Source organism: Lontra canadensis, unplaced genomic scaffold (assembly GCF_010015895.1).
Source record: "Lontra canadensis isolate GAN:19392208 unplaced genomic scaffold, GSC_riverotter_1.0 scaffold4, whole genome shotgun sequence".
In the NCBI taxonomy this organism is placed as follows: domain Eukaryota; kingdom Metazoa; phylum Chordata; class Mammalia; order Carnivora; family Mustelidae; genus Lontra; species Lontra canadensis.
Window position 1 is genome coordinate 20,469,120 of NW_022630998.1, and position 24,393 is coordinate 20,493,512.

At 39.3% G+C, this 24,393-nt stretch overlaps 1 protein-coding gene across 1 annotated transcript in view; it reads left to right on the plus strand.

The window, feature by feature from the left end:
* Window positions 1-24,393, plus strand: part of KIAA0825 (KIAA0825 ortholog) — a 362,939-nt gene that overhangs the window by 117,671 nt on the left and 220,875 nt on the right. Inside the window, exon 13 of the mRNA XM_032846384.1 lies at window positions 11,183-11,322. Coding sequence (XP_032702275.1) covers window positions 11,183-11,322 — 140 coding nt within the window. The remainder of the gene's footprint in view (window positions 1-11,182; window positions 11,323-24,393) is intronic.

Here is a 24,393-nt window from a genome sequence, read left to right on the forward strand (position 1 = left end):
ATGATGTCCTCAGCTGATCCTTCCTTCTACTCTTCCCTTGTCCCCCGTGCATAGTGTCTTTTGTATTAAGAGTGTCATCCTTCTCAAACACTTCCAGGTAGAATCTTGATGATAGTTTCCATATTGATCTCTGCTTTGCCTGTTCCTAGTGTATTAGCATGTTCAGTTGATTCTTTCTTGACAGTTCTCTTAGAACCATCCTTTCTTTCCAACCCATTACAACAACTCTAGTCCATTTTACTATTATTTAACATGTTTCAGACACTGTTTTAATTATATCACTGCTCAAGAATTTGGTGTAGCTTCTGCGTGGCCCACACTGGCTGGCCTATTACCTGGAGTACCCAACAGCGTTCTCTACTCCCATTGTTAGTCTCCTTTCTTATCTCTTAAGACACAGTTACTCTGTACTTCTCACTGTTGTTATTTTTAGTCTCAGCTTCAGATCTTTAGTTATGAAGTTTTCTCTCTACTGAAATACCTTTGGTTCTCTTCTTTGCTTCTCAAAATTCCCCATGGAAGGCATAGGATGAGCTCCCCTCCACTGAAGGCAGTACTTTCTGGTAATTATTCTCTGACAGGTCCATTGAATATGCTTAGAAAGACATGATCCATGTGACTTAAGATCTAACACTCTCAGAACAGTGGTATAGTCAGAGGAACCCAGGGTAGCAGTAAAAGTAATTTCAGATAACTCAAGGTATTGATGTGCATTTGTGAAACATTGTAGTGTGAATTGCACCTGGACCACTGCTGTGTGACCTTAAAAATCCCCACCTCTCCATCCATTTCCCTCACATAATATCTGTTGTTTCTGTGTGTTCGTCACCCCCAAATTATACCTCAAAACTCCCTTCCTTGCTTTAGCAACTAAAATGAACTGTTTAGAGAAATACATGGGCTGGATAATGACAAACTAAAAATATATAAAGCTTTTTCTCTTTTGGAAAAGGTGTGGTTGAGAGGAGAGATGACTGAAATATCTAATGTTATGAAAGATCTTAGTAATTTATTCACCTACTTGCTTATTTATTTGCACCTGTGTGTTGTTTTAGAAAGGATTTACTGTGGCCTTTAACAAGTGTTAAAAATATTAAGATAATGAATTAAAAGTAGGTGAGAAGGAAGAAACGGAGCAAGGAAGAGGACATGAATTTAAGACTTAAATTAAGAGTCATGCATGTATACACAGTTGTATGACCCATAAATTTGTCTGTAGGATTGCTAGTAAAAGCCTATGAAGTATATAAATTGGTAAAAAAAAGAATTTTTCATGTTCTCCTAGAACCGCTGGACTAGAGTTTAGAAGAGTTTGCTTTAGGGAAAATAAATGTATTTTCAAAGCAGTAAGTAAAATGTACTGTATTCATTATCCCAAGCACTGGTATAGGCTAACAATGTGAGTTGATTTAGAAAGGGTAATCAATTTCATACTAGATTAAACCAACGCATGTGGAGGATATATTAATCTCAAGGTTAATACTATGACACCATACTGTGCTTTCATATGAATGTTCAAGGAAGAATACTATCTTAGTCAATTATACTGTTACATTATAATGCTCTTTTATTATTTTCCAAACTTTGATCTTCTTGTGGCTCTTTAAATATTTCCTAATATTTTTCCCATCTTCCTTCCCTAAGTAGGTCATAACTGCACACTGAAACCAAGTACCATAATCAGTGTGAGTAAACAGCCCATTCATTTTACACTGCTCATTTTCTTTTATGATGACAACATGATGTTTTGATTCGTGGCCAGTCCATTCTGAGCTGTAGATACCTCTTTCTACTCTGCTTTTGTTTCTACTTAGTTTTGTTCAATGTAATCCTGTTTAGATTTATATACATTTTCCCTCCGCAAATATATTAAGCTACTTTTGGCTACATTATATTATATATGCTCTGTGGGTCTTTCCTTTTATCCGGTTCACCAAGAGATGTATACTCATTTTCTCTATGAACTCATTTAAATTCTTTTCTCACCATTAACACCTAGCACAGTGCCTTACTTAGAGAAAAGAGGTAAGCAATGAAGTTGGAGACTAAGCCCTTTCCTCAAACAGTTACATACTGGTAAGCAATATAGTCTTAGTGATGTACTTGACAACAGCATATAATACCATTGTCTACTTCCCCCATCTTGAGACACACTCCCGATTCCCTCCTGACATAGTCTCCCAATCTTCTTCTTCCTTTTCTGTTGCTGTTTCTCTATTTCCTTTGCCCGTTCTTCTCCTTAGACCTGGCTATTAAATCTTGAACATCTTTAGTGTCTGTCACAGAATTTTTACAGGGGAAGTGAAACTTGGCTATGGCTTTATGTACTCCCTATGACTCCCCAAATTAGAATCTCTTTTTTACCTCTCCTGGGACTGCAGACCTATATATCCATGGGTGCCAACCACACATGAATGCCTTCCTGAGGTTTACACCTAGAGATCACAAAGACACCTCAAACTCAACACAACCAAAAGGACTTAGGATACTCCCCTCCAAACTGATCCTCCTCTGTTATTCCCTAGTTTGGCTAATGGTACCTCCATGCAGTTGTAAAAGCCAGAGACATCGGAGGCAACCTGAATATCTCCCTCTTTCTCTCCTGCCATATGCAATCCATTGTTAAGTCTTATTAATTTTAACCCCTACAATTTGCTATCCATTGTACCACCTTCGCCTTAGTCCAAATAATTGTATTTCTCCTCGGCGCTATAATGACCTCATAGTTTTCTTCCCATATGTATTTTGACTCCCATTCCCAATGTTTTCTGAAATGCAGCCAGAGATTTCTCAAAGTCAAATCTATTTTAAAAGCTAAATTTTATCATTTCACGTTTATGGCTTAAAAACCTTCCATGAATTCTCCTTTGTCCCTTAATATAAACAAAATGTTCAGCATCCTGTAAGACCTACAGAGATGTGGTTTACCCACCTCTGCAACCTCTTTTGATACCATACTATCCTGTCAGTCTGCTCTACATACACATTAGCCTTTTTAGCATTCCTTGCTGTGCCATGCTCCTTTCTGCCACAGGGTTTTTGCACATGCTTTTCCCTTTCCCCAAAATGTTTTCATTCTCTTTCACCTAGTTCATGCCAACTTCTCTTCATATCCCAGCTCCAGTGTGACTTCTGTAGAGCAGCTTTTCATCAACCAAAAAAACGGGTTCGCTTCTTATTTTGCTTTTCCTTCAGTGAGTTTTTATGGTTGTAATTTAATCTTTAGTTATATGGTCATGTAAACTATATATGTATTTTCCACTAAATTCTGTGATTGTTTTTACTTACTGTTGTGTATTCATGGCATAGGACATACAAGTTAGCCAAAAATTAGTAGTTGAATGAACGAGTGGGTGAAGGAACACATGAATTATTGTACTATTGTTTCAGATATTGCCATATTAAATGGTACATTTAGCTCTTTTCGAACATTTGATCTGAATGGTAAAGCTCAGGCAGAAGAAGCATGGTCTTGTTGAGAAGGTGGCTTCTAGTATCCTTAGGATAAAACATCTGGGGAGGAAGATGAAAAAGAGTTTTGGTCTCTCAGCTGCTGCTGATAGGCTGTTCCACAGGACTGAGGAGAAGAGCTTAGAGATCTTGTACTCTGATGAGGTGCCGAGTTTTAACACAGAGCCAACAGTGAGGGGAGAAGAAATGAGAGCCTTTTAACACCAAAGCTCTTAAGTGGATGTTCCAGAGTGGGGATGGACAAGCAGCTGGATTATTGAAAAGATTTTCAGAGGGGCACCCAGATGGCTCAGCTGGTTAAGCATCTGACTCTTAGTTTCAGCTCAAGTCATGCTCTCAGGGTGGTGAGATTGAGCCCCAGTGTCTGACTGCATGCTCGGCATGGAGTCTGCTGGAGGTTCCCTCCCTCTTCCTGCTCCTCTGCCCCTCCCTCTGCTCGCTCACCCACTCTCTCTCCCTCTAAACTAAATAAATCAAACCTTAAAATGAGAATTTTAGGAAGTCACATGTCTGTGGATCAGTTATTTAAAAAAAGTTAAAATGTCAGATGAGCTAGATACTTGATATAACTAGATATTTATTCATATTTTCCCTTTTCTATTATGGTTTAAAGATATTATATATATTAAAAAAAAGAATATAGTACTGGAGGCAGCAATGAGATAACAGAAAACTATGGGTTTCCACATTACATAATCATGATTTGTAGGCTTCTGTAGTTTTGTGAACTTGGAAAGTTTGTTAACCTACATGAACCTCAGTTTCCCTGTATATGAAATGGTTTATATTTTGGTGAAAAAGTTAAAACATGTATATATACAATACAATCTTACAGATGTACTTGCACACAACTTGCAATACCATTCTTTACTTCTTCTGTCTTGAAACATCTTCCTTCCTTAGCTTTTGAGATACTGTCCTACCAGAGTCATGAGGATTAATTAAATGAGCTAAAGTGTTTCATCACATAAGTCCTTACTCAACAGTCATTCAGTACTGCTGTGTTAGTAAAGAGCTATATGTTTCAGAAAGTGGCAGATTTTATCAGTTACCCTGACATATTCAATGGACTCCCTATAAGTGTGATAAAGTGGATAGAATGCTGAACCACTTTCTCACTGAGTTTCACTTATCTGAAACATGATGCCAGGGGAGACCTGTCTTGAACTCTCTCTAACAGGTGTTTATTATCTGGTAGACATGGACCAACAATAGTTAAAGACTCCAGAGAGCTAACTTCTGTTCCTCAAAAGGGATGACTCAGTGATCACTGGGTCCAGTATCTCAGTGACTCAGGTGCTAGATTAGTACTTCAGGGGGAGTCTGAAAGGGATGGTGGATATGTAATATTTTAAAAATTAAGATTTGACTTTATACATTTTTAGAAATAGGATATGCTAACCTGTGTAACATTAAAGTGTAGAGTTAGGGCCATGAGTTTGGGTACCAATATCTTTGGGTAATTTGGGGGAAATGGAGTCATCCCATGTAAAAGTTTAATTTTGCTAAAATTGGGAAATAACACCACTGCTCATAGTTTGAGCATCTACCCCCTAAGTTGTACACCAGAAAGTGTAGATACAACCAACTCTAAAAAAAGGGACCCTTTAAGAGTATCAATCTCGGGGCGCCTGGGTGGCTCATTGGATTGGGGCCTCTTCCTTTGGCTCGGGTCATGATCCCAGGGTCCTGGGATCAAGCCCCGCATTAGGCCCTCTGCTCGTTGGGGAGCCTGCTTCCTCTTTTCTCTCTGCCTGCTTCTCTGCCTACTTGTGATCTCCGTCTGTCAAATAAATAAATAAAATCTTTTAAAAAAAAAGTATCAATCTACTATAATCTGATAGACCACAGTGTTATTAAAAATCAAGGCAAATCCTCTATGTAAGTGTACAGGTGAACCTTGTCTGATTTCTGTTTTTTGAATCACCTGTAATTATAAAGATCATAGAGAGTTGCCTACACCCATTATCGAGATAAAATATGTACAAACATTTTCAGTGCTATAACTACATATAATCTGTACACTCTTGGTTAATGTGATGCAGAAAAATATTTGGTGTTGCTTTTTCCTCCTCAAAAGTATTTAAGTCATTTTCCTAGAGAAAAATGACAAAATTGCTTTAACTATTTGTATTTACTTACTTTCCTAGGAAGATTGTGAGGGATCAGTTTTGGATCAGTGCAGCAACACAGGGCTTCTCCTCTCCTTTTGTTTTCTCACTTTAAGTCTTTTACTCTCAGTTTCTCATTAGTCGTGCCCTTGCCTTTGTTCTCCGAATCATGTAACTTATGGTTTCTGTTATAAATTTGGCCCCATAATCCATGACAGGAACCATCTGGTTGAAATCAGTCCCTAGATCCCTTGAATAACATGGCTCCAATTTGAGAATCAGCCTTGAGACCACAAACTTGATTTTGGGTCAAAAAGATGGTATCCTCAATCAGGAGGTTGAACACAGCCAAACATACTCAGTGCTGGAAAATACAACTTACCTACCAAATATCAACCAGGTTCAATGGCAAGCGTCATGGAGTAGAGGAATAAGCTTAGTTTTTAAAGTCAGAAAGACCTGAATTCAAAGTCCAGTAGCCATATTTATTAGCTAAATGACCATTGACTAGTTTCTCAGTATTCCTGAAACAAAGACTGAGATGAATACAAAGTGTGTCTATGCGTGTCTTATTTTAGATCTCCCCAAGAAGCAGACCCTGACAAAGATTTAAGTGAAAGTAGTTATTTTTTCCTAAGTAGAAGGAACACTGGAAGGAGAGTGGGTAAGTGGGTAAGTGAGGCAAGGAAGAAAGAAAGCAAATAAAGTTTCATTTAATCAAGCCAACTACTGAGGGAATAACCAGAACTTAAACCTTCTGGGGAAATTCTTGGGCATATATATGAGAGGCATATATATGAGAGTTATCCCACCAAGGGAGCAAGGATGCGGAGGTATTAACATGGCAACTTCCACCAGTTGAAGTTGAAGGCTGCTCTGGGACTGTGAATTCACTGGCTGTTCCGACTTGTCTTGCCAGAAGGCAGAGGAATTCAGGCCACGTCAACTGGGTGGTTGGTAAGGGCAAGAGAACGTGGGGACATTGACAACATCTGCTTTGGTGTACCCCTTACACTACTGAAATCCATTCATTACCCATGTTAAGTTCTCTGAGTCTTATCATTGCTTCTTCAAGGTGATGGCTGGTCTAAACGTCTCTTAAAGTATTACAGCCATCACCTTGAAGAAGCAATGGGACAAGCTAGAGTATCCTCTAATGCAATTATTCCTGAGTCTGCAAGGGATAATCATCATTACATCCCTCTACCATTTATTCCATCTTCCCCTTACCCTTGAACATTGCATCTGATGATTTACGTTAGTTGCTCAATGGAGTCACTGAGATGTTCGTCCATGAAGGGTTGAACCCCTGACTACCATTCCATTATCAGAATGTTGTTACTTCTGTAGCCTGTTTGTGGTTATTACATGAGGGCATCAAGAGGTGCCATGGTGAATCCCTTGAGTCACAGATGTACACTTCCCTGCTCCCTTTATGCAGTAGCAACTCCCAATTCCTCAGTGTTAATTAGGGTTCATTACTCTTGCCCGTAGAGTAACTCCTTTCTTTCCCTGCTAGACTGCTGGCATCGTAATCCACAAATGACCAGATGGCAGATGTAATATTAGAAGTTTAGTGGAATTCTTGATGGTACCCTGATAGAGGTATGCATACTCCAACTCACCCCACGGTGGAAACCAGGACCTCTACTCCTATATGACCTATGGGGAGTTAGGGAATAGAAAACACACATTCCCCCAAAGGATCATCAGGAGCGCTGGTGAGAGGGGCCCCTTGGTACTTTCACTCTTCACACCGAGACTCAGGTAGTTTATCTGTTAGGGACATAGTACTATATAATGGCTATTGGTTCAAAGTAAACATTAGATTCTGAAGAACAGTTCCTAAACATTATTGGGTATTATCCTCAAGCTGTGCATTTTAGAGCCCATTCCAGTGTTTTTCTAGTCTGACAGCATCTGCATGAAACAAATATGGTGGGATCAGTAAATCCCATGGTCATGCAGCCTGAACATATTACAAAGACTTCTCTTGCCCTACATCTCATGCACAGCTATGATTGGAAGTCAGGCTGGTGTATACTGATAGAGCTAAGATTTTTCTTTTTTTAACTTTCTACTGCAGTATGATTTCATACTAAAAAATTGCAGTAATTGCAAGTGAACTACCTGATAAGCTTCCATAAAATAAACACACCCAAATACAGCTCAAATTTTGCATGATGAGTCTATAAAAATAATTTGTTAGTTTCATAACCAGTAATGATTGAACTCTATTATTATATCACTCCTTACTCCCAGGACTTGAAAAATTCTTTAGGCTAATTCATGCCCCAGAAATGTAGCACTTATTAGAGTATAAGCCTAATAAAACCCAGGCATAAATTCATTCTGTCTCCCAAGACAAGCTTTATGAGTTCCAGTGGATTTATAAATTTTTGTTCTCTTTTTTGTATTATAGTGGAATTCAACATGTACATATTTGAAACATATATATATAAATATATATGTATAAAATTTCCCTTTCTGTCATTTTTTTGTGAGGCTAATCTCACTTTCACAGCTCTACCAGCTCAAAGGATGAGGGAACATATGCTTCTCCATATGCCTAACACAGACTACTCAATGCATTTATTACTCGGAGCTTAGTGATTGAGGAATGTTTGTAATATTTTATTTTTCCTCATAGTGAGTCATTCTACTGTACATTTCAAAACCTGTGATAAGTTGAAAGATCCAAAAATGGAGGTACATTTCAACAAACAGCTTCCCATCTGAAAAATGAGAACTTTTATTTATAACCAGGTATTCAAATGTGGTGGTATGAAATGACCTTCAGATTATTTTGTTTTACTACATGTCTAAAGGGCAGAGCAAATACACTCACCCCCTCCACTCCACTCTCCACACTGTAGCCAGATCAGGAAACCCATCTCCCTTAAACTCTTCAACTGATCCCAAATCCCCACTTTGGCTAACGAGGCCCTCCAAGATCTGGCTCCTGTCTCCTTCTTCAGATTGTCTCTCAATATCCCCTCCCTTCTTTCCTACACTCCACCGAACTGGATCTTTCAGTTTGTTAAATGCATCCTGAAATCAGCCACGACTCAAGCAAAATATATAGGTAGGAAATGTTTAAAAGTTAAGTTGCTTTTAATATATAACTTACTACCAACTAGCTGCTTTTCGTCTTTTGAACCCCAAGCAAGTTCCTAGAAGTCAGACCTTGGGGTTTAGGTTGGGATTAGGGACAGCCGTTGTGAGGATTTGCCTCAGTGTTTCGGTCCAAAGGGTGGAGCCTTCCTTTGGCACTGTGTGGGAAACGTCTGCAAGAGCCGACTAGTCTGGGAGTACCCAAAGTCATTCAGAACTCCTCAAGCGATGGACTTGATTCCTCTGGCATGAGAGTTAAGTTTTAACTCATTGCTTCTCTCTTCACCACCCACTCAGTGAAGGAGCTGGCCTACCTCACACTGACCCACCAATATCCCAGGAGTTTCTCTGTTTTCAGTTATGTTATCAGACATTCTCACTTGAGAAGTTTGAATTGGTCCAAAGTTCATGTGAGGCTGAAAGATTTTGAGCATCATCACGTTGTGAGATGTACCTATGCCAAGCCAAGCCAAGCCAAACCAAGGGGAGGTGCTTTGAAATTTCACTTTGTATCTTCAGATCCTCTCACTTTTGCTTAAATCAGCCTTTTGACAAAGTATCCTCTTTTTTTTTTTTTTTTAAGAGTTTGCCTACCCATCTGTGATCATATGAGTCAATCAGCTAACATTTACAGAGCCCTTAAATGTGCTTAGTTTGCCAGGAGGAGATTTGGGGTATAAAATAAGTGTCCTGACAAAGCTTGACTCTAAAGCTTGACAGATAAAGCTTTAACTGATGGAATAATAAAGTGCTAAAATGTGTATAATTGCAATACGTGTTTTAATTCAAAATGAAACTCCTATGCAGAGAAATTTTTAGTGACGGGGACACCTGGGTGGCTCAGTTGGTTAAGCCGCTGCCTTCGGCTCAGGTCATGATCCCAGGGTCCTGGGATCGAGTCCCACATCGGGCTCCTTGCTCAGCAGGGAGCCTGCTTCTCTCTCTGCCTCTGCCAACCGCTCTGCCTGCTTGTTTTTTTTTTTTTCCTCTCTCTCTCTCTCTGACAAATAAATAAAATCTTTTTTTAAAAAAAGAAATTTTAAGTGATGACTACACAGGAAAGTGATATTTTTGCTGCAAATTGAAGGATGGGTAGGATTAAGATAAGTAAAGGATTGTAGGGAGTTCAATGGGTGGGTGGCAGCCAAGGTGAATCTGTCTGGGCACAGAGGCACAGAGGGAAGAGAAATGATACCAACTAGGTCTGTCCCTACTGCCTATGCTCCAAGAAGCACTGCCCACTGCGGTGGTTCTCACACCTGAGTGGGCATCAGAGTCTTTTAAAAGGAGCTTATTAACACACAGATTTCTGAAACACACACAGACACACACAAACAGATTTCTGGGATGAGGCCTGGGAATTTGCATTTTTAACAAGCTCTCAAGTGATGCTGATGCTGCCCAAATTTTGAAAACCACTGGCTAGACTATGCTGGTAATTGGATGGTTCATCACTCAATAAATGTTATCTGGAAATTATGCTGCAAATCCCCTCTCTCAGCGATACCCTTTGTTCTGCTTCTTTCCTCTCCTAAGCATATGGTATTCTCATTCACACCTTTCCATTTGAGTCACATCATTCCTTCCCAACACCACATTATTCCCACAACCCTTATGGTCGCAACCAGATTGAGTTCCATCATTTCCTGCCTTTTCTGTTGTGGTGGTTGTAAGCTCATTTTGGATGTTGTGATCTTTAGCCAATCTAAACTTTGAGATCTTAAAAGGAAAAAGCAAATAATGTTATCAGTTTTCAGTTTCTACTTTTACTTTCTTATCTCTTGCCAATTCATTGGTAAATTAATGTAGTAATGTGGAGATCTGATTTGATTTTCTACTCAACACTGATGATCATTTCCCAAGTAGAAGCTTATTTGCCTTGGAATTATTTCTCTTTGATGAAATGATTACCCAAGTAGGTAGCAGTGTGACTGTTAAAGTGGTTCTGATAATTGCATGTTGATTTAAGGCTTTATGTATTAAATAATTAAATTATGGTTGACCCTTGACAGAAGCTTTGAATTCTTTTAGTTTTATCAGCAATCACAATACATGACAAATTACAAAGTAGTCTGAAACCCACCGTAAATTTCTTTCCATGAATAATGAAAGGAGTTAATAGTACATAGTAGGTACTCGTGTATTTGGTAAATGAACAAATAAATGCATTTAAAATAAATGCATAAATAATTTTAATTTGCTCCATGAAACAAAACCAGACACAGTCTTGTGAAATATAGGCATGGTTATTTTGTATCAGTTTTAAATTTGGCAGGCTACCAAACGTTAATTTGCTTTTAGCTAGTTGAGATTAAATGTAATTCCTTCCCAGAGCAACCCTAAAGTAAGCAAGCATGAAAGCATTTTCGGAGTAATCTGGGAGGAATTGACATTTAAAGGAGTTAGCATTACATCTGTAGTTTAAGGCTATTAATTTCATAGATAAATTAATTTCATTACTCTATCTTTATCTTGCGTTTTGAAAGGACTCCATCATCTGGAGGACTAACAGCCGAGGGTCGATTGAAACTGCTCTTATCCCAGCCAGGTTGTAATTGGAACCTGCTTCTAGAAACCCTACTGCATGATGATGGTCTTTTACTGAGAATCCTGCTGAAGAGCTCAAGTGAGTATTTGTAATTATGAAAATATCCTCAGAAAACCCAGTCATTGCTCAAGTTGAATGAATTTTTTTTTTTGTCCTACTTGGACATTGGCAGAGGGATATAAGCCAACTTCATTAGATCCACCGTCAGTGGGGTTTGCAGCAAAGAAAATACTAGATCAGTTTGTACATCTACTGAAAGGATTCTTTTTCAAGACCTCCGAATGAGGGAACATAATATGTCTTACGTGGTGCTGGTCTATCAAAACTATCATTACCTAGGAGTATATTAATACCTGGGGTTTGAAATACTGAAGAAAATTATGCAAACATAGTTGTATGTCCAAAATGGAAGTCTCAACCAGATCTACGAGAGAGAGATTCAGAGACAGATCATTAGAACTATGCTAGAAATTTCAGTAGATCATGAAGAGGGCTTACTTAATTTATAAACAAGCAAACTGTGGCTTACAGCCATGTCTATTGAGACATGGAGAAGTAATCATGGGAAAAGTATGAATGGAGGGACGCCTGGGTGGCTCAGTTGGTTAAGCGGCTGCCTTCGGCTCAGGTCACGATCCCAGCGTCCTGGGATCGAGTGTCCCAGATTGGGCTCCTTGCTTGGCGGGGAGCCTACTTCTCCCTCTGCCTCTGCCTACCACTCTGTCTGCCTGTGCTCACACACTCTCTCTCTCTCTCTCTAACAAATAAATAAATAAAATCTTTTTTTAAAAAAAAAAAGTATGAATGGAAACTGAAGAGTAATAGAAGACCATGTTTCTCTTAATTAGACTTTTTTTTTTTCCCAGTAAGTGCTATTTTAGAGGACGGTAAGTAAAAGTTATGCCAATCTAATTATATTCCACTGCTCTCCTGATATATCTATGAAGAGTTTTCTAACCATTTTCACACACCCCTACACATTTCTCCTATTCTATACCACATGGGAGGCCAGATTAACTTTATCAATCACTAGCTTCACTATCGGTTTCCCACCTCACAATCTTTTTTTTCTAGCTCTCTGTACCCTGCAGGACCAAATTTCCATCCTTCTGCCATTCAAATGTGACCCTCAACTAGTTTTCTTACCTTCCTCCCCCCAAGCCCCCACTATTCACTTGCATGTGTGCATGTAGACACACAGACACATAAGCATATTCATTTCAGCCATCGTCTCCAATGTCCTGTGCACATGCTCCCTCCACCCTTGGCTCAACCATTTTTCCTACTTGAAAGACCCTCCGTAGACAACCCAGTCTTTACCAGTATCCAAGGACCAGTCGATGTTCTAGATCTTTGAATGCTCTGGTTCACACTGATCTCTTCCTCTCCTGAACTCCTTCATTACCTTGGCTGCTTATTTGCCCTTATGATATGCTGCCTTATAGTGTTATTATATATGCATATAAATGAGGCAAATGTCACCAGGCCCTATCAGCCTGTCAGTATACAAATGAGGCTCATAGCATTCCCCTGTCCAAATGGCTCCTGTCATTTCTGGAAATTTTTGGTTTCTCAGATCTGCTCACAACCAGTTCCTCATATTCTCTCCCATTGACCTTGATGCTTGCTACCCAGAAGCCACTTAGGGGAGGTGCTTTACTGCTGAGCCCCTTGTGAGAATATTGCTTATTCCTAGGCGCTCTCAAATTCATCCAATCTTGTGGTTCCAAAGGTCACTACAGCTTCTCATCTCACTGTGTTCCAAGGAGAAGTCCAGAGCTGACTCCTCTCCCAAATCCTCAATCTGACTTTATTCCCTTAGTCCCCACACAGTAGTGTTTGGGCCTCAAATCTCGCAAAGTCGACCTGAAAGCAATTTCTTTAACTTTAGACTCTAAGGCCACTCTCTTAAAGCAAAAACTGGCATAAGGGAAATTACTTCCTTGAGTAGCCAACTTTCATTGTTTGCTTATTAAGCATCAGGCGCTGCACTAAGCACTTCAAATTTGATTCTTTTTTTCTCTTTTTAAAAAAATTTATTTATTCTGAGAGAAAGAACATGCATGTGTGCACCTCTGAGCATGAGCAGGGGAAAGAGAGGCCAAGGGAGAGAGAGACTCTCACACAGGCTCCATGCCCTGTGCAGAGTCCCTCCCAGGGCTTGATCTCACAGCCCTGAGTTAACGACCTGAGCCAAAATCAAGAGTCAGATGTTCAATGGACTGCCACGAAGGCGCCCCAACATTGGATTCTTATAACCTAATAAAGTGTTTAGTATTGTTTTCCTCATGTTAAAAATAAGGACATTAGAGTTTAAGGTAATGTTACTTGCCTAAAGACTCAAAAAGCTGATAAATGGTGGGTAAACGTGGATTCTGAACCCAGCCAGAACTTTCTGTCCCCTGCCCTTCCTATACAAATATTCAGACAAATTAAACTGTGAGGTGGACTAGAGGTGTCTGGAAGAACTGTTATCTGCCCACTCTCAAGGTTGAATTAACCATGACATCCCAATGCATGTGTATTTAACAGCATTGGACAAGCAATGCTCAGTTAGAATAGAAAATAAAAAGCTTTCCTTAAACTTCGTATTCTGGGCTTTCAGGCAAGGTGGCTGACGTGGATAGTATCTGACATGGCTGAAGAGTTACCTAATATCATTGGTAAAACTCACGGCCATGGTCCCAGCAGGGAAATGGTCTCCTACTGATAGAGTTTTGTAGAGCAGCCTGGAAAATCAATTGCGACCAAACCTTTTGACTAGGCTGATTTGGCAACCACACATAGCAATCGTAGTTGTGAATATCTAACCATGTTTTCTTACAAATGTATGCCACCTTTACCTACCAAAAATATAACATCCACCTTCTGATACGTATAACATAATGTGGTTTTTGAGAAACTTTTAGTAATCCAAGGTTACCTATATTACGTTACTTTCAGTTGTGGTTCTTATGGAGTGTGGAAGGGTATTTGTCCCACCTACTCAAATATCTATCATTTTTTCAAAGGCCGTTAGGTGTTTGATCAAGGTTACATAGCTGTTCTGGTATCGTCTTGTAAGGAATTTTGTTAGCGATTGCAAATACCATAAGAATGAAGTGACAGGGGGCGCCTGGGTGCCTCAGTGGGTTAAGCCTCTGCCTTCCACTCAGGTCATGATCCCAGGGCCCTGGGATGGAGCCCCGCATAGGGCTCTCTGCTCAGCAGGGAGCCTGCTTCCCTTCCTCTTTCTCTCTCTCTGCCTGCCTCTCTGCCTACTTGTGATCTCTTGTCTGTCAAATAAATAAATAAATAAATCTTTAAAAAAAAAAAAGAATGAAGTGACAGAATTTACTAATCAATTGATTGACTTACTAAGCTCCAGCGGAAGTCTTGTCACTTTAAGTTAGAAACAATATACTTAGGGAATCTTATTAACTAGACTAAGATGGAAATTGTTATGTATATAAAAATAAATCCATCTTATGAGGTACTATATGCTGGCTAACTGAACATAATAAAAAATAAATTGTACTATTTTTTGTGTAACTTTTCATTTCATTTGATTAGAAGTCTCAGAGTATTTCAGAACCATTTGGTAATTTAGAAAAGCAAAATTTTGAAATAAGATATGTTGAATTAGATGTTTTAAGTTTTATCAACTTTTTATGTGAGAGTTTTCCTTTATAAACAGGGCCTTTCTGGTCTCATTGATAAAACTGAACTGTTAAATTGGCTCCGGAAAAAAAAAAAAATAGATTTTTAGTATTTATTCCCATTATACATTTTAAAAAAATAGTTCTCCTTGTCTAATGAGCAATTATTAAATTCTGTGAGGTATAAAATGTTTTAGATAGACAACCATATATTATAAAGATTAAAACACATGCAGTTAATCACTCTTATGTCTGTAACTTTTGGTTTTGCTGTGCGAAAGTGATTTATCAGAATTTCTATTTATTTTTTTTAAATCGGCAGATCCAAATGAAATGATTGTCTTGTTGTATGAGATGCAACCTCACTGAGGGGGGAAAATAGCAAAATTTAATAAGGGAATGGTTAAATTTTAATTTACAATATATGCTTCATAGGCTCCAAACTTCTAGGAAGTGAAATCATGTTTTTGCCATGGATAATAATTCCTCCTGTATAAAAATATGTAGCATTTTGGGGCATCTGGGTGGCTCAGATGGTTGGGCGTCTGCCTTCAGCTCAGGTCCTAGGATCGAGCCCCACATTGGGCTCCTGGCTCGATCAATGGGGAGCCTGCTTCTCCCTTTCCCTCTGCCTTTCCCCCTGCCTGTGTGCTCTCTCTGTGTCTCTCTCAAATGAATAAATAAAAAAGCCTTTAAAAAGAAGATGTAGCATTTTGAAGGAGTGATTCCACTGCTAAAACTTGATGAAAATAAACCGATTTCACATGGGGGTTAGTTTCTGACATTCTTTGGGTACAGGTCAGTTGCCATTAGAAGGTATTGTTTGTTGGTTTTATTTTTAAGAAAGGCCATCTTAAATTTGAGGGAAAAACCTGTCAATTACAGAGGTTTACAGAAGATTTTGAAGCTTTAAGATACTATTTCAGATTATTGACTTTAAAAACTAGGGTGATGGTTTCAGTAATTACTTCACTAAGACCTCATGGCCAAACCAGTTTCTTACATGCAACATTAAAGGAACAAATATTTGGCAATTCCCCATTTGTTAACAGGTGGCCTTTTCCTGTTAGTGACACTTGAATGAAGTGTGACTAACATTCTTTCCTTTGCCCATTGCCCCAAGAATGATTCCCAGTGAAACTTCTTGGCTTTTGGCAATTTTCACTTGTAATATAACAACAAGCAAGCAAATACATAATATTTAATATGTTCCAGACATCTTTTCTAAGTGCTTTAAATGTGTTTATTCACTGAATCCTCATGACAACTCTGTGTAGTAGGAACAACTTTCATCTCCATTTTAGAGGTGAAGAAACTGAGACGCAGAGAAATGAAGTCACTTGACCAAGTGACATGAGACTGGCAAAGCAGGCTTTGATCCAGCAGCTGGCTTCTAGAGGCTGTGCTTTCCCCACCATGCCACATGGCATTTAGGCAAAACCAGAGGAAATTTCCCAAATTGTAGAGCTGCACAATTCCTGGAAATTCTCAGAAACCTGTATAGTGCATAATTCTGATAGTACTGTTCATATTTTTCAACCTTGTAACAAAGTGCTTGAAGGTATTTGAGAAGCAGACCTACACAAAACTCTAGAAAAAGAGCTGCTACCACTAAAAAGGGGTGGTTGGCTTAAAATGAATGAATCCATTCAAATTCTGTTATTTTACAGTTAATATTTTCCTGATCTTTTGGATAATGAGAGGGTTGTTATGGCAGAAAATTTGTATTTTTTATATACTGTGTGTGTGTGTGTTTCGTTTTGCTTGAAAAGTATAACCAAAGTGATGTTTTCTAACTGTCTTGAAGGAGATGACCAAAAGTAAAAATATGCTGCCTCTTGATACCCTTAGTGAATCTAACATGGATGTCCTAAGCTGCTTTTGCTAGTTATGACATCTGTACTCTGATTTGTTCAATCTTTTTTTCTTCACTGGATTTGTACTCTATTCGTATTAGGAACAGTAGAACCTTATTTGTTTGTTTTTGTCCCAGTCTTTTCAAACCAAGGATCCTGTCCTAGAATGCCGATGGACTGACTAGCTTGAGAATATGGATGGGCTACAAAGAACTCTTACAGTCCCAGTATCAGTTACCACCTAGGGTCTGCTGAGTCTCCTTGAGGGTGTGCTGCTGGTAGAGTATTATGTAAAGCAAAGCTTCTTGCCTTTAACCTGCAAACACATCACCTGGGGAGCTTGTTAACATGGCAGATTCTGGGATGCTGGGGTGGCTCATTTGGTTAAGCGCCTGCCTTGGGCTCAGATCAGGATCCTGGGGTCCTGGGATGGAACCCACAATTGGGCTCCCTGCTCAGTGGCAAGCCTGCTTCTCCCTCTCCCTCGGCCTGTAGCTCACCCTGCATGCACTCTCTCTCTGTCAGATAAATAAATAAAATCTTAAAAACAAAACAAAGGAAAAAACAGAACAAAAAACAAAAACTGCAGATTCTGATTCAGTAGGTTTTAGGATGGGGCCTGAGACTCTGCATTTCTCACAAGCTCCCATGTGATGCTACCCCTGTTGCTACTGATCCCTGGACCACGTTGTGAGGACAAGGCTATCCAAAAAGGTATCTGTTGCTATAGAGGGCAAACGAATTTGACTAGGTGGCCTGTCTTGCCATTGTATTCCTGACTTTTGAAGAGACTTAAGAATATTTATAAACCCTTTTATCAAGAAGTTCACAGCAGTCAGAAAGCTTGATCTTACTCACATACAGATCTGATACTGTCACTCCCCTGCTAAATCCCTTTAGTGGCTTCCCCCTACTTACCAGGTAGGGACCCTGAGACATAAGCAATGCCCGTCGTGCTCTGGCTGTGGCTCATATGTCCAACATATTGTGTCCTGCTTCCTCCAGCTTAGCATGCACATTCTGGTCTAGGCTATACATCTTAGATCTGTATATTTATAACAGCAAAGTCCCTGCAGAAGTGTCTTGAGGAAAGAGGCAGCTACTGTTAATACCAAGGACCTTTCACTTGACCCATATGCCAAGTTCTTTTCTGCTGCAGAACCTTTGAAATGTTGTGGGGTTCTGTGCCTAGAATCTCTTTCCTCTCCATTTTCCTGGCAGTTGCGAATCATCTTTCAGCTCAAATATTACTTCCTAGGAAGTCACCTTTGGTCGTTCCGTAAGGTCCCACTGTAATTCCTTTTGTAACACTTTCCATAGTTTTTAAGTGAATGGTTAATGGACATAATTGGGTACTTAATGTCTGTCTCAGCTGCTACAAGTTTCAGAAGGGCAGGGATGGGTCACCATTGTATACCGGGGCTTGGTCTAGTCCCCCACACTTCAAACTGTTACTAAGCATGTAGAACATGCTTCAAATGCATCAATTGAATGAACAAATGGAAGCCAGTTAAATTTCCATGAAACAGTTCTATTTCATTCTTTTTTTAAATTTATTTTTTATTTTTTTAAATAAACATATAATGTATTATTAGCCCCAGGGGTACAGGTCTGTGAATTGCCAGGTTTACACATTTCACAGCACTCACCATAGCACATACCCTCCCCAGTGTCCATAACCCCACCCCCCCTCCCAACCCCCCTCCCCCCATCAACTCTCAGTCTGTTTTTTGAGATTGAGTCTTTTATGGTTTGTCTCCCTCCCAATCCCGCCTTCTTTCATTTTTTCTTTTCCTACCCCCCAAGCCCCTGATATGAAGAAGTGGAGATGCAATGTTTCATTCATTTTTAAATGGAGTGCTAATATTGACCTTATACGTTCATTTTGAGGCTTAGGACAGTAAATATTTATAAAGTGCCATTGTTTGGCACTTAGTAAGTACTTAATTTGTATTCGGTTCTTTCCTTCTCTTATACTGGATGCCTGGAAGAATATACCTGATGTATTTCTCTTCTCCCATCACTCCTCCTGTGGCCCAATTCAATGGTCTCTCCCTCCGCTTGTCAGTAACTCTGCCCTCTGTCTAAGTGTACATTTAAACACCTTCTAGGAAGTGGGGCTTCTCCTTTGACACCAGTGTGTCTGAGAAGGTATTGCCCGAGCAGCTGTCAAGATGCTAGTGTATGAAGATGAGAACTGGGCCAAATAAATATTCCCAGGTTCTAAATATTACAACACTCTTTGAGAACCTTAACATGCAGCTTGGGAGACTGGTAGCATGAATTTTGCTGTAATGCTTCTCCTACGTAGAATCAAATTTAATCTGGCTTGACAGTGGCTGAAATATTTTATATTCTATCTCTTGATGGCACCTAGAAAATGTCTAATTTAACTACAGGAACATGTGTCTTCTTTAGTAGTTAATGTGCTTCTAGTGTTAGCGTGCAAAATGATTGGGCATTATATTACAAGTGATACTATTATCATGAATTTATGTAGCATCTTTTTCCCCTACAACTCAAAGCGATTTAAAGTATTATTTCCTTTATGACCCTTGGATTATTAGGACCATTTTATAAATGATGAAACGTTGATACAGAGAAATTGAATAAATTGCCCACTTGATGTTTAAGAGGTCCTTGTTAGAAGAAAGAAGGGCCATTATTTTGTGACAGTATATCTATTGTTTTTAAATGAATTCTAAAATAAAAAACTCAGACTTTGTGAAGGTATTCATTCTTAGAAATAAGAAGCAATATTCTTCTGAATTAATTTCTGAAAATGTTTGGTTACTTGGTTTTATAAGTATGTTTTCCATTTGACTAATATTTAATGGACCTCAACTAGGTACAAGGCACTGTTATCTGGAGAATACAATGGTAAGTGTTACATGCCACATTGCGTTTGTATTTGGGGGAATTAATTGCTGGGGGAAAATCGGAGAGGGCAGACCTTATAAAGTAAAGAAATAGAAAAATTAGGTTAAGTTCAGCTGCTAATAAGTACCATGGAGTGCTTTTCTAAAACAGTGACTGAGGAAAGATTGACAGATTGGGTGATAGGCAGAGGCTGCCCTGAGGAGTGGACACAGACTCTACTTACAGGTTTTTTGGGAGTAGTTAGAGGATGTTTTTCAGTATTAGATATTTGGAATATATGTACAGTTTCTTCCAATATTCTGGAATAGGAGCCAGCAAACCTTTTTATCAAGGGCCAGATAGTAAATATTTTAGGCTTTGTAGACTGTGGTATCTCTGTCACAACTACCAAACTCTACCACTGGGGCATACAAAAGGTTACAGGCCACCGTAAGCGAAGGAGCTTGGCTTTGTAGGGGAGGAACTAGTTTTCGTCAGCCGTCTTAGGGTTCCTGATTGTGTTTAAAAATTTAACTGACAAACACACATTAACAGGAGAAAAAGCATAGAAATTTATTTAATTCAACTTTTACATGACACAGGAGCCTTCATAAGGACATGAAGACCCAAAGAAACAATTTAACTGGAGTATTTTTATGTCAGGTTTGTTTAAGGAAGAGCAGACAGTCATGGAGAAACATGATAGGTCCAAGAGCATAAAGTAAATGTAATAAGTTGGGGGAAGCTTAGTAAGGCCTACTTGTTAGGATCCTTCATAGTGTCCTTGGACTTGGGAGATAAGGATGCTCCTATCCTCATAGAGAGGGCACCTGTCACATGTAGATTTTATGAGCTGTTTCAGGAGCAAAGAGCAGGGGGAAAGTCAGAGTGACCTTTCTGCTTCTGCTGTTTTCTCACACTCCCTCAACCTCAAATAGTCAGTATGTTGAGTACCATATTTGAGATAGCATGTCTGATTCCCATCAGCTGTATTCCAATGAAGGTTTATTTACGCACGCTGAAATTTGAATTGCACATAATTTTGTGTGTCACAAAGGATATCCTACTTCTGATTTTTTCAACCATTTAAAAATGTGAAAACCATTCTTAGCTTGTGAGCGGTGCAAAAACAGGCATCGGTCTGGATTTGTTCCCTGAGCTTGCCAACCCTTGTTCTAGAATATTGTGTGCCACCCAAGCTCCCACGGTGGCTTCATCACCTCTCTGCACTGTAGTTATTTGGAGAGGAGACCTGCATATAGCATTAGCATGGCACTTTTAACTTCTTTCCCAAGGTCTGGGTAGACATTTCCACTGGGTAGATAGGCTTGGTATCGCCTACAGAAGGAACTGCCCTTCGAAATAGCTTTGACTGGGTTTGACAATATATGGACATCTAGGGACCTTGTGTATCAGGGAGCTCAAAACTTATCCCTTACTACCTAGGACTGCCACCTAAAGAATTGGACCAATTAGTCCACCTATGCTCAGAGGTCATCAGATCCTGCCCAAAGTATCATGGTCTTTTCTTGGTGCAACTTGCTTGAAGGGCGATTGCCCATTTAAGAGTGAAAAGTGATTAAAAAAAAAAAAAAAAGAGTGAAGAGTGATAAGATGTTAACGAGACCATACCTTACTTAAATAAACCGGGTGTTTATAACTTGGAGAAGAAAAGCCTAGAGGAGGCAGGAGAGCTAGCCTCACATGTTTTAAATATTCATGCGAGAAGAAAAAAAAAAGTAGGCTGTCCAAGTCAGCAAGTAGAAATACTTGGGAATAAGTTAAAAGGAGATGGATTTTGGCTGTCACTCTGTCAATCAGAAAACCTGAATTCTCATCCCTAATTGTACTTGAGGAAATTGTTTACAACTCTCTGCTTCTTTTCTTTATCTACTAAAGAGATAGAGTCGATTTCTCTAGTCCTTTCTGATAACAGTGTTCTATATGTTTCTTAAAAATGCCAGCTTGGTAACTTGAGCTGCCCAGCAGAGGGACGGGCTGCCTGGTTGGCAGTGGAAATCCTACCACTGAAAGTATTCAAAAAGAGGGAGGTCACAATTGTCACAGATACTAGAGGACTTTTTATTCATTCACTCAACAAATGTTTACTCATTTGTTAACCAAATATTTACTGACTTCTCTGTAAGGTATCTGCCAGCCATATAATTTCATTTTGTTTCTTAATCAGATAGTTAGAACTTGGTATGTATCTGTGGGTTAAGAATCAGTTTTTGAAGACCTGTTTTGGCTGTGCTTTGTTATCCTTGCCAGTGTCCAACTGGTAAGAATCGTTCTCTGCTCCCATGATTCAGTTGAGTTAAAATTAAATTCAACTTTGGTGACAGGGTTTCTTTTCAAATTGGCAATCTCCTTATGCAGCGTAACCCTTTGTACTTCTACCTTGCTTCCTTTTTCCATTGGTACTGCTCACTTTCATTTGCAAACCTAAAGGGCTTGAAGTTAATTTAAGAGTGTATTTGTAAACATTAGTGCCAGGATTTCTAGATTCAGTTTTATAGAATAGTAGTCCTGCTAGATGTAATACTAAAAAGGGTTTTATGGTAAAAAAAAAAAAATGCTTAAAAAAACACTATATACTAAAATCCCTTCTTGCCGAGGCACAGGGCTCATGAATAATTAAAGGCTCTGAGAAATCCTGCAGAAAACCAAAGTGTTTAATATTGAAGCTAGCACTTCCAGAACATACGCACTGCTAACCATTAACATCCCATGAAATGCGCTTTGGAGAAAGTCTTACCTTGTGAAAAGCATAGAGAAGAACTCTAGAAGATACAGATAGATAAAGATAAAACTCTTTTGCAGAGGTTTGCCTATCTATAGTTACAAATTTGTAGATATTGCAAAATAATTTTTTAAATTTATTTATTTGTCAGAGATAGAGCACAAGCGCCGGGGGGGTGGGGGGAAAGGCAGAGGGAGAAGCAGGCTCCCCGCTGAGCAAGGAGCCTGATGTGGGACTCCATCCCAGGACCCTGGTATCATGACCTGAGTTGAAGGCAGAAGTTTAACCAACTGAGCCACTAGGTGTCCCAACTCTGTGTGTTTAAAAATTATGTGGGGGACGCCCGGATGGCTCAGTCGGTTAAACGTCTGACTGACTTAGGTCATGATGTCAGTGTCCTGGGATAGAGTCTCACATTGGGCTCCTTGCTCAGCGGGGAGCCTGCTTCTCCCTCTGCCTGCCTCTCCCCCTGCTTGTGCTCGCTCTCTCTCTCTATCTGATAAATAAAAAAATAATACATAAATAAAACACACAGAACTGCCTGTGCTTCTCATGTAAAGATTATCAGTTTTCAAGGAGTTGGAGTCCATCGTCTAATTTGAAATCTCTAGCGAATGTAGCTATTCTTTTGATGACTTAGAGAGTACTTTCCTATTTTATTCATTACGTGTCAGCCTCTTTAAGATTTAGTTTCTTCACCTGTTTAAAAAAAATGGAGATAATATCCAATTAGTAGAGTTTTTGCGAGGATTTAAATAAATGGGTGAATGTATGCAAAACACTGAGAGCAGGGCCAATGCCATGGTGGGTATTCCATGAAGACGTTTCCCCCAACTCTCCGCAATCGTAGCCCTGAATTTGGGACTGTGGATAATCAAAAGAGGTAGAAATCTGATGTTTAGTTTCTTTGGCTACTGAGGAAAATAGCACAGAATAAGTCAGAAAAGCTTTAAATTGCATAAAGCATTTTAGAACATAAAGCAGGAAGATAAGTCCCAGGAAAAACTTGGGAAAGAAGATCTCTGAAAAATAATAATTTTTTTTTTCTGGTCTTTGTAGTTTAAGACCTATTTCACAAGACTTTTTTTTCTTTAAGATTTTGAATTTTGCCAAAGGAAGAACAGTTTGAAGGGGGGAAAAGTAATAATCAAGCCGTGTTTAATCAAAAACTTGTAAATAAATGGCAGGTCTTTATATCTGTTGTTACCTTGGATGCAACAGACTTCAAGCTAATATTCAGGTCAGGTTTCAGTTTTCGTTTTTGTTAATTTTCCTAGTGAACTAGGCTGTGACATTCAAATTTACTGCTTCTTTAATGCAATTTTCATGTGATAATCCACCCCCTGTGGAGTGCATCTCGGGTATTAATTTACCGGCCTGGTGTTTTAGGTTTGGAGTCCTGGTTTTATATGCTCCATTTTCTCTTCCTGTACTTTGTGTCTAATACCTGTGTCTAAAGTGAGTCTTTGAGCCTCCTCCCTTTGGTTAGGGATGCTCGTTAGAGCCTGGTTACTTCAGCATCCCTCAGCTCACGGCACTCTTGTCAACAGCATCGCTGCCAAATCCATTTTAGTGACTCAGCAGGAGCTTGTCATTAACAGCAATTTTGTAGAAAGTAAAAATTAAGCCGTCTTGGAAAGCAAAGTGCTAGTATACCACGTATGTGTAAATCTCTGGTAGCAATAAACATAGTCTCCTGGTGGGTTTGTGGTGGAGCTGCTCTCCTGATACCACCCTTCCCTTGAAGCCCTAATGAGTTCAGTTCTCCATCATATCTACTGTGAAAAGGGCCCTTCAGTGTTACTGAAAAGGCAATCTGTTTTCAAATCTTATATTTGTTTATAGAATGTATAAGACATTTGATAGATCAAGGAGAGGCAGATGGAATTCAAAATAGCAGCTTTATTATTGGTAAAACCTGGGTCAGAAAATATGGCTTTAAATATGGCTTGCCTACACAGATCTCCAGAGTTAAGTTGATCCTTCTGTCTCTCCAACTGCTCTAGCTGCCCTCTTACCACCAACAGAGCTGAAAGCCCTGGGATTCCCTTGC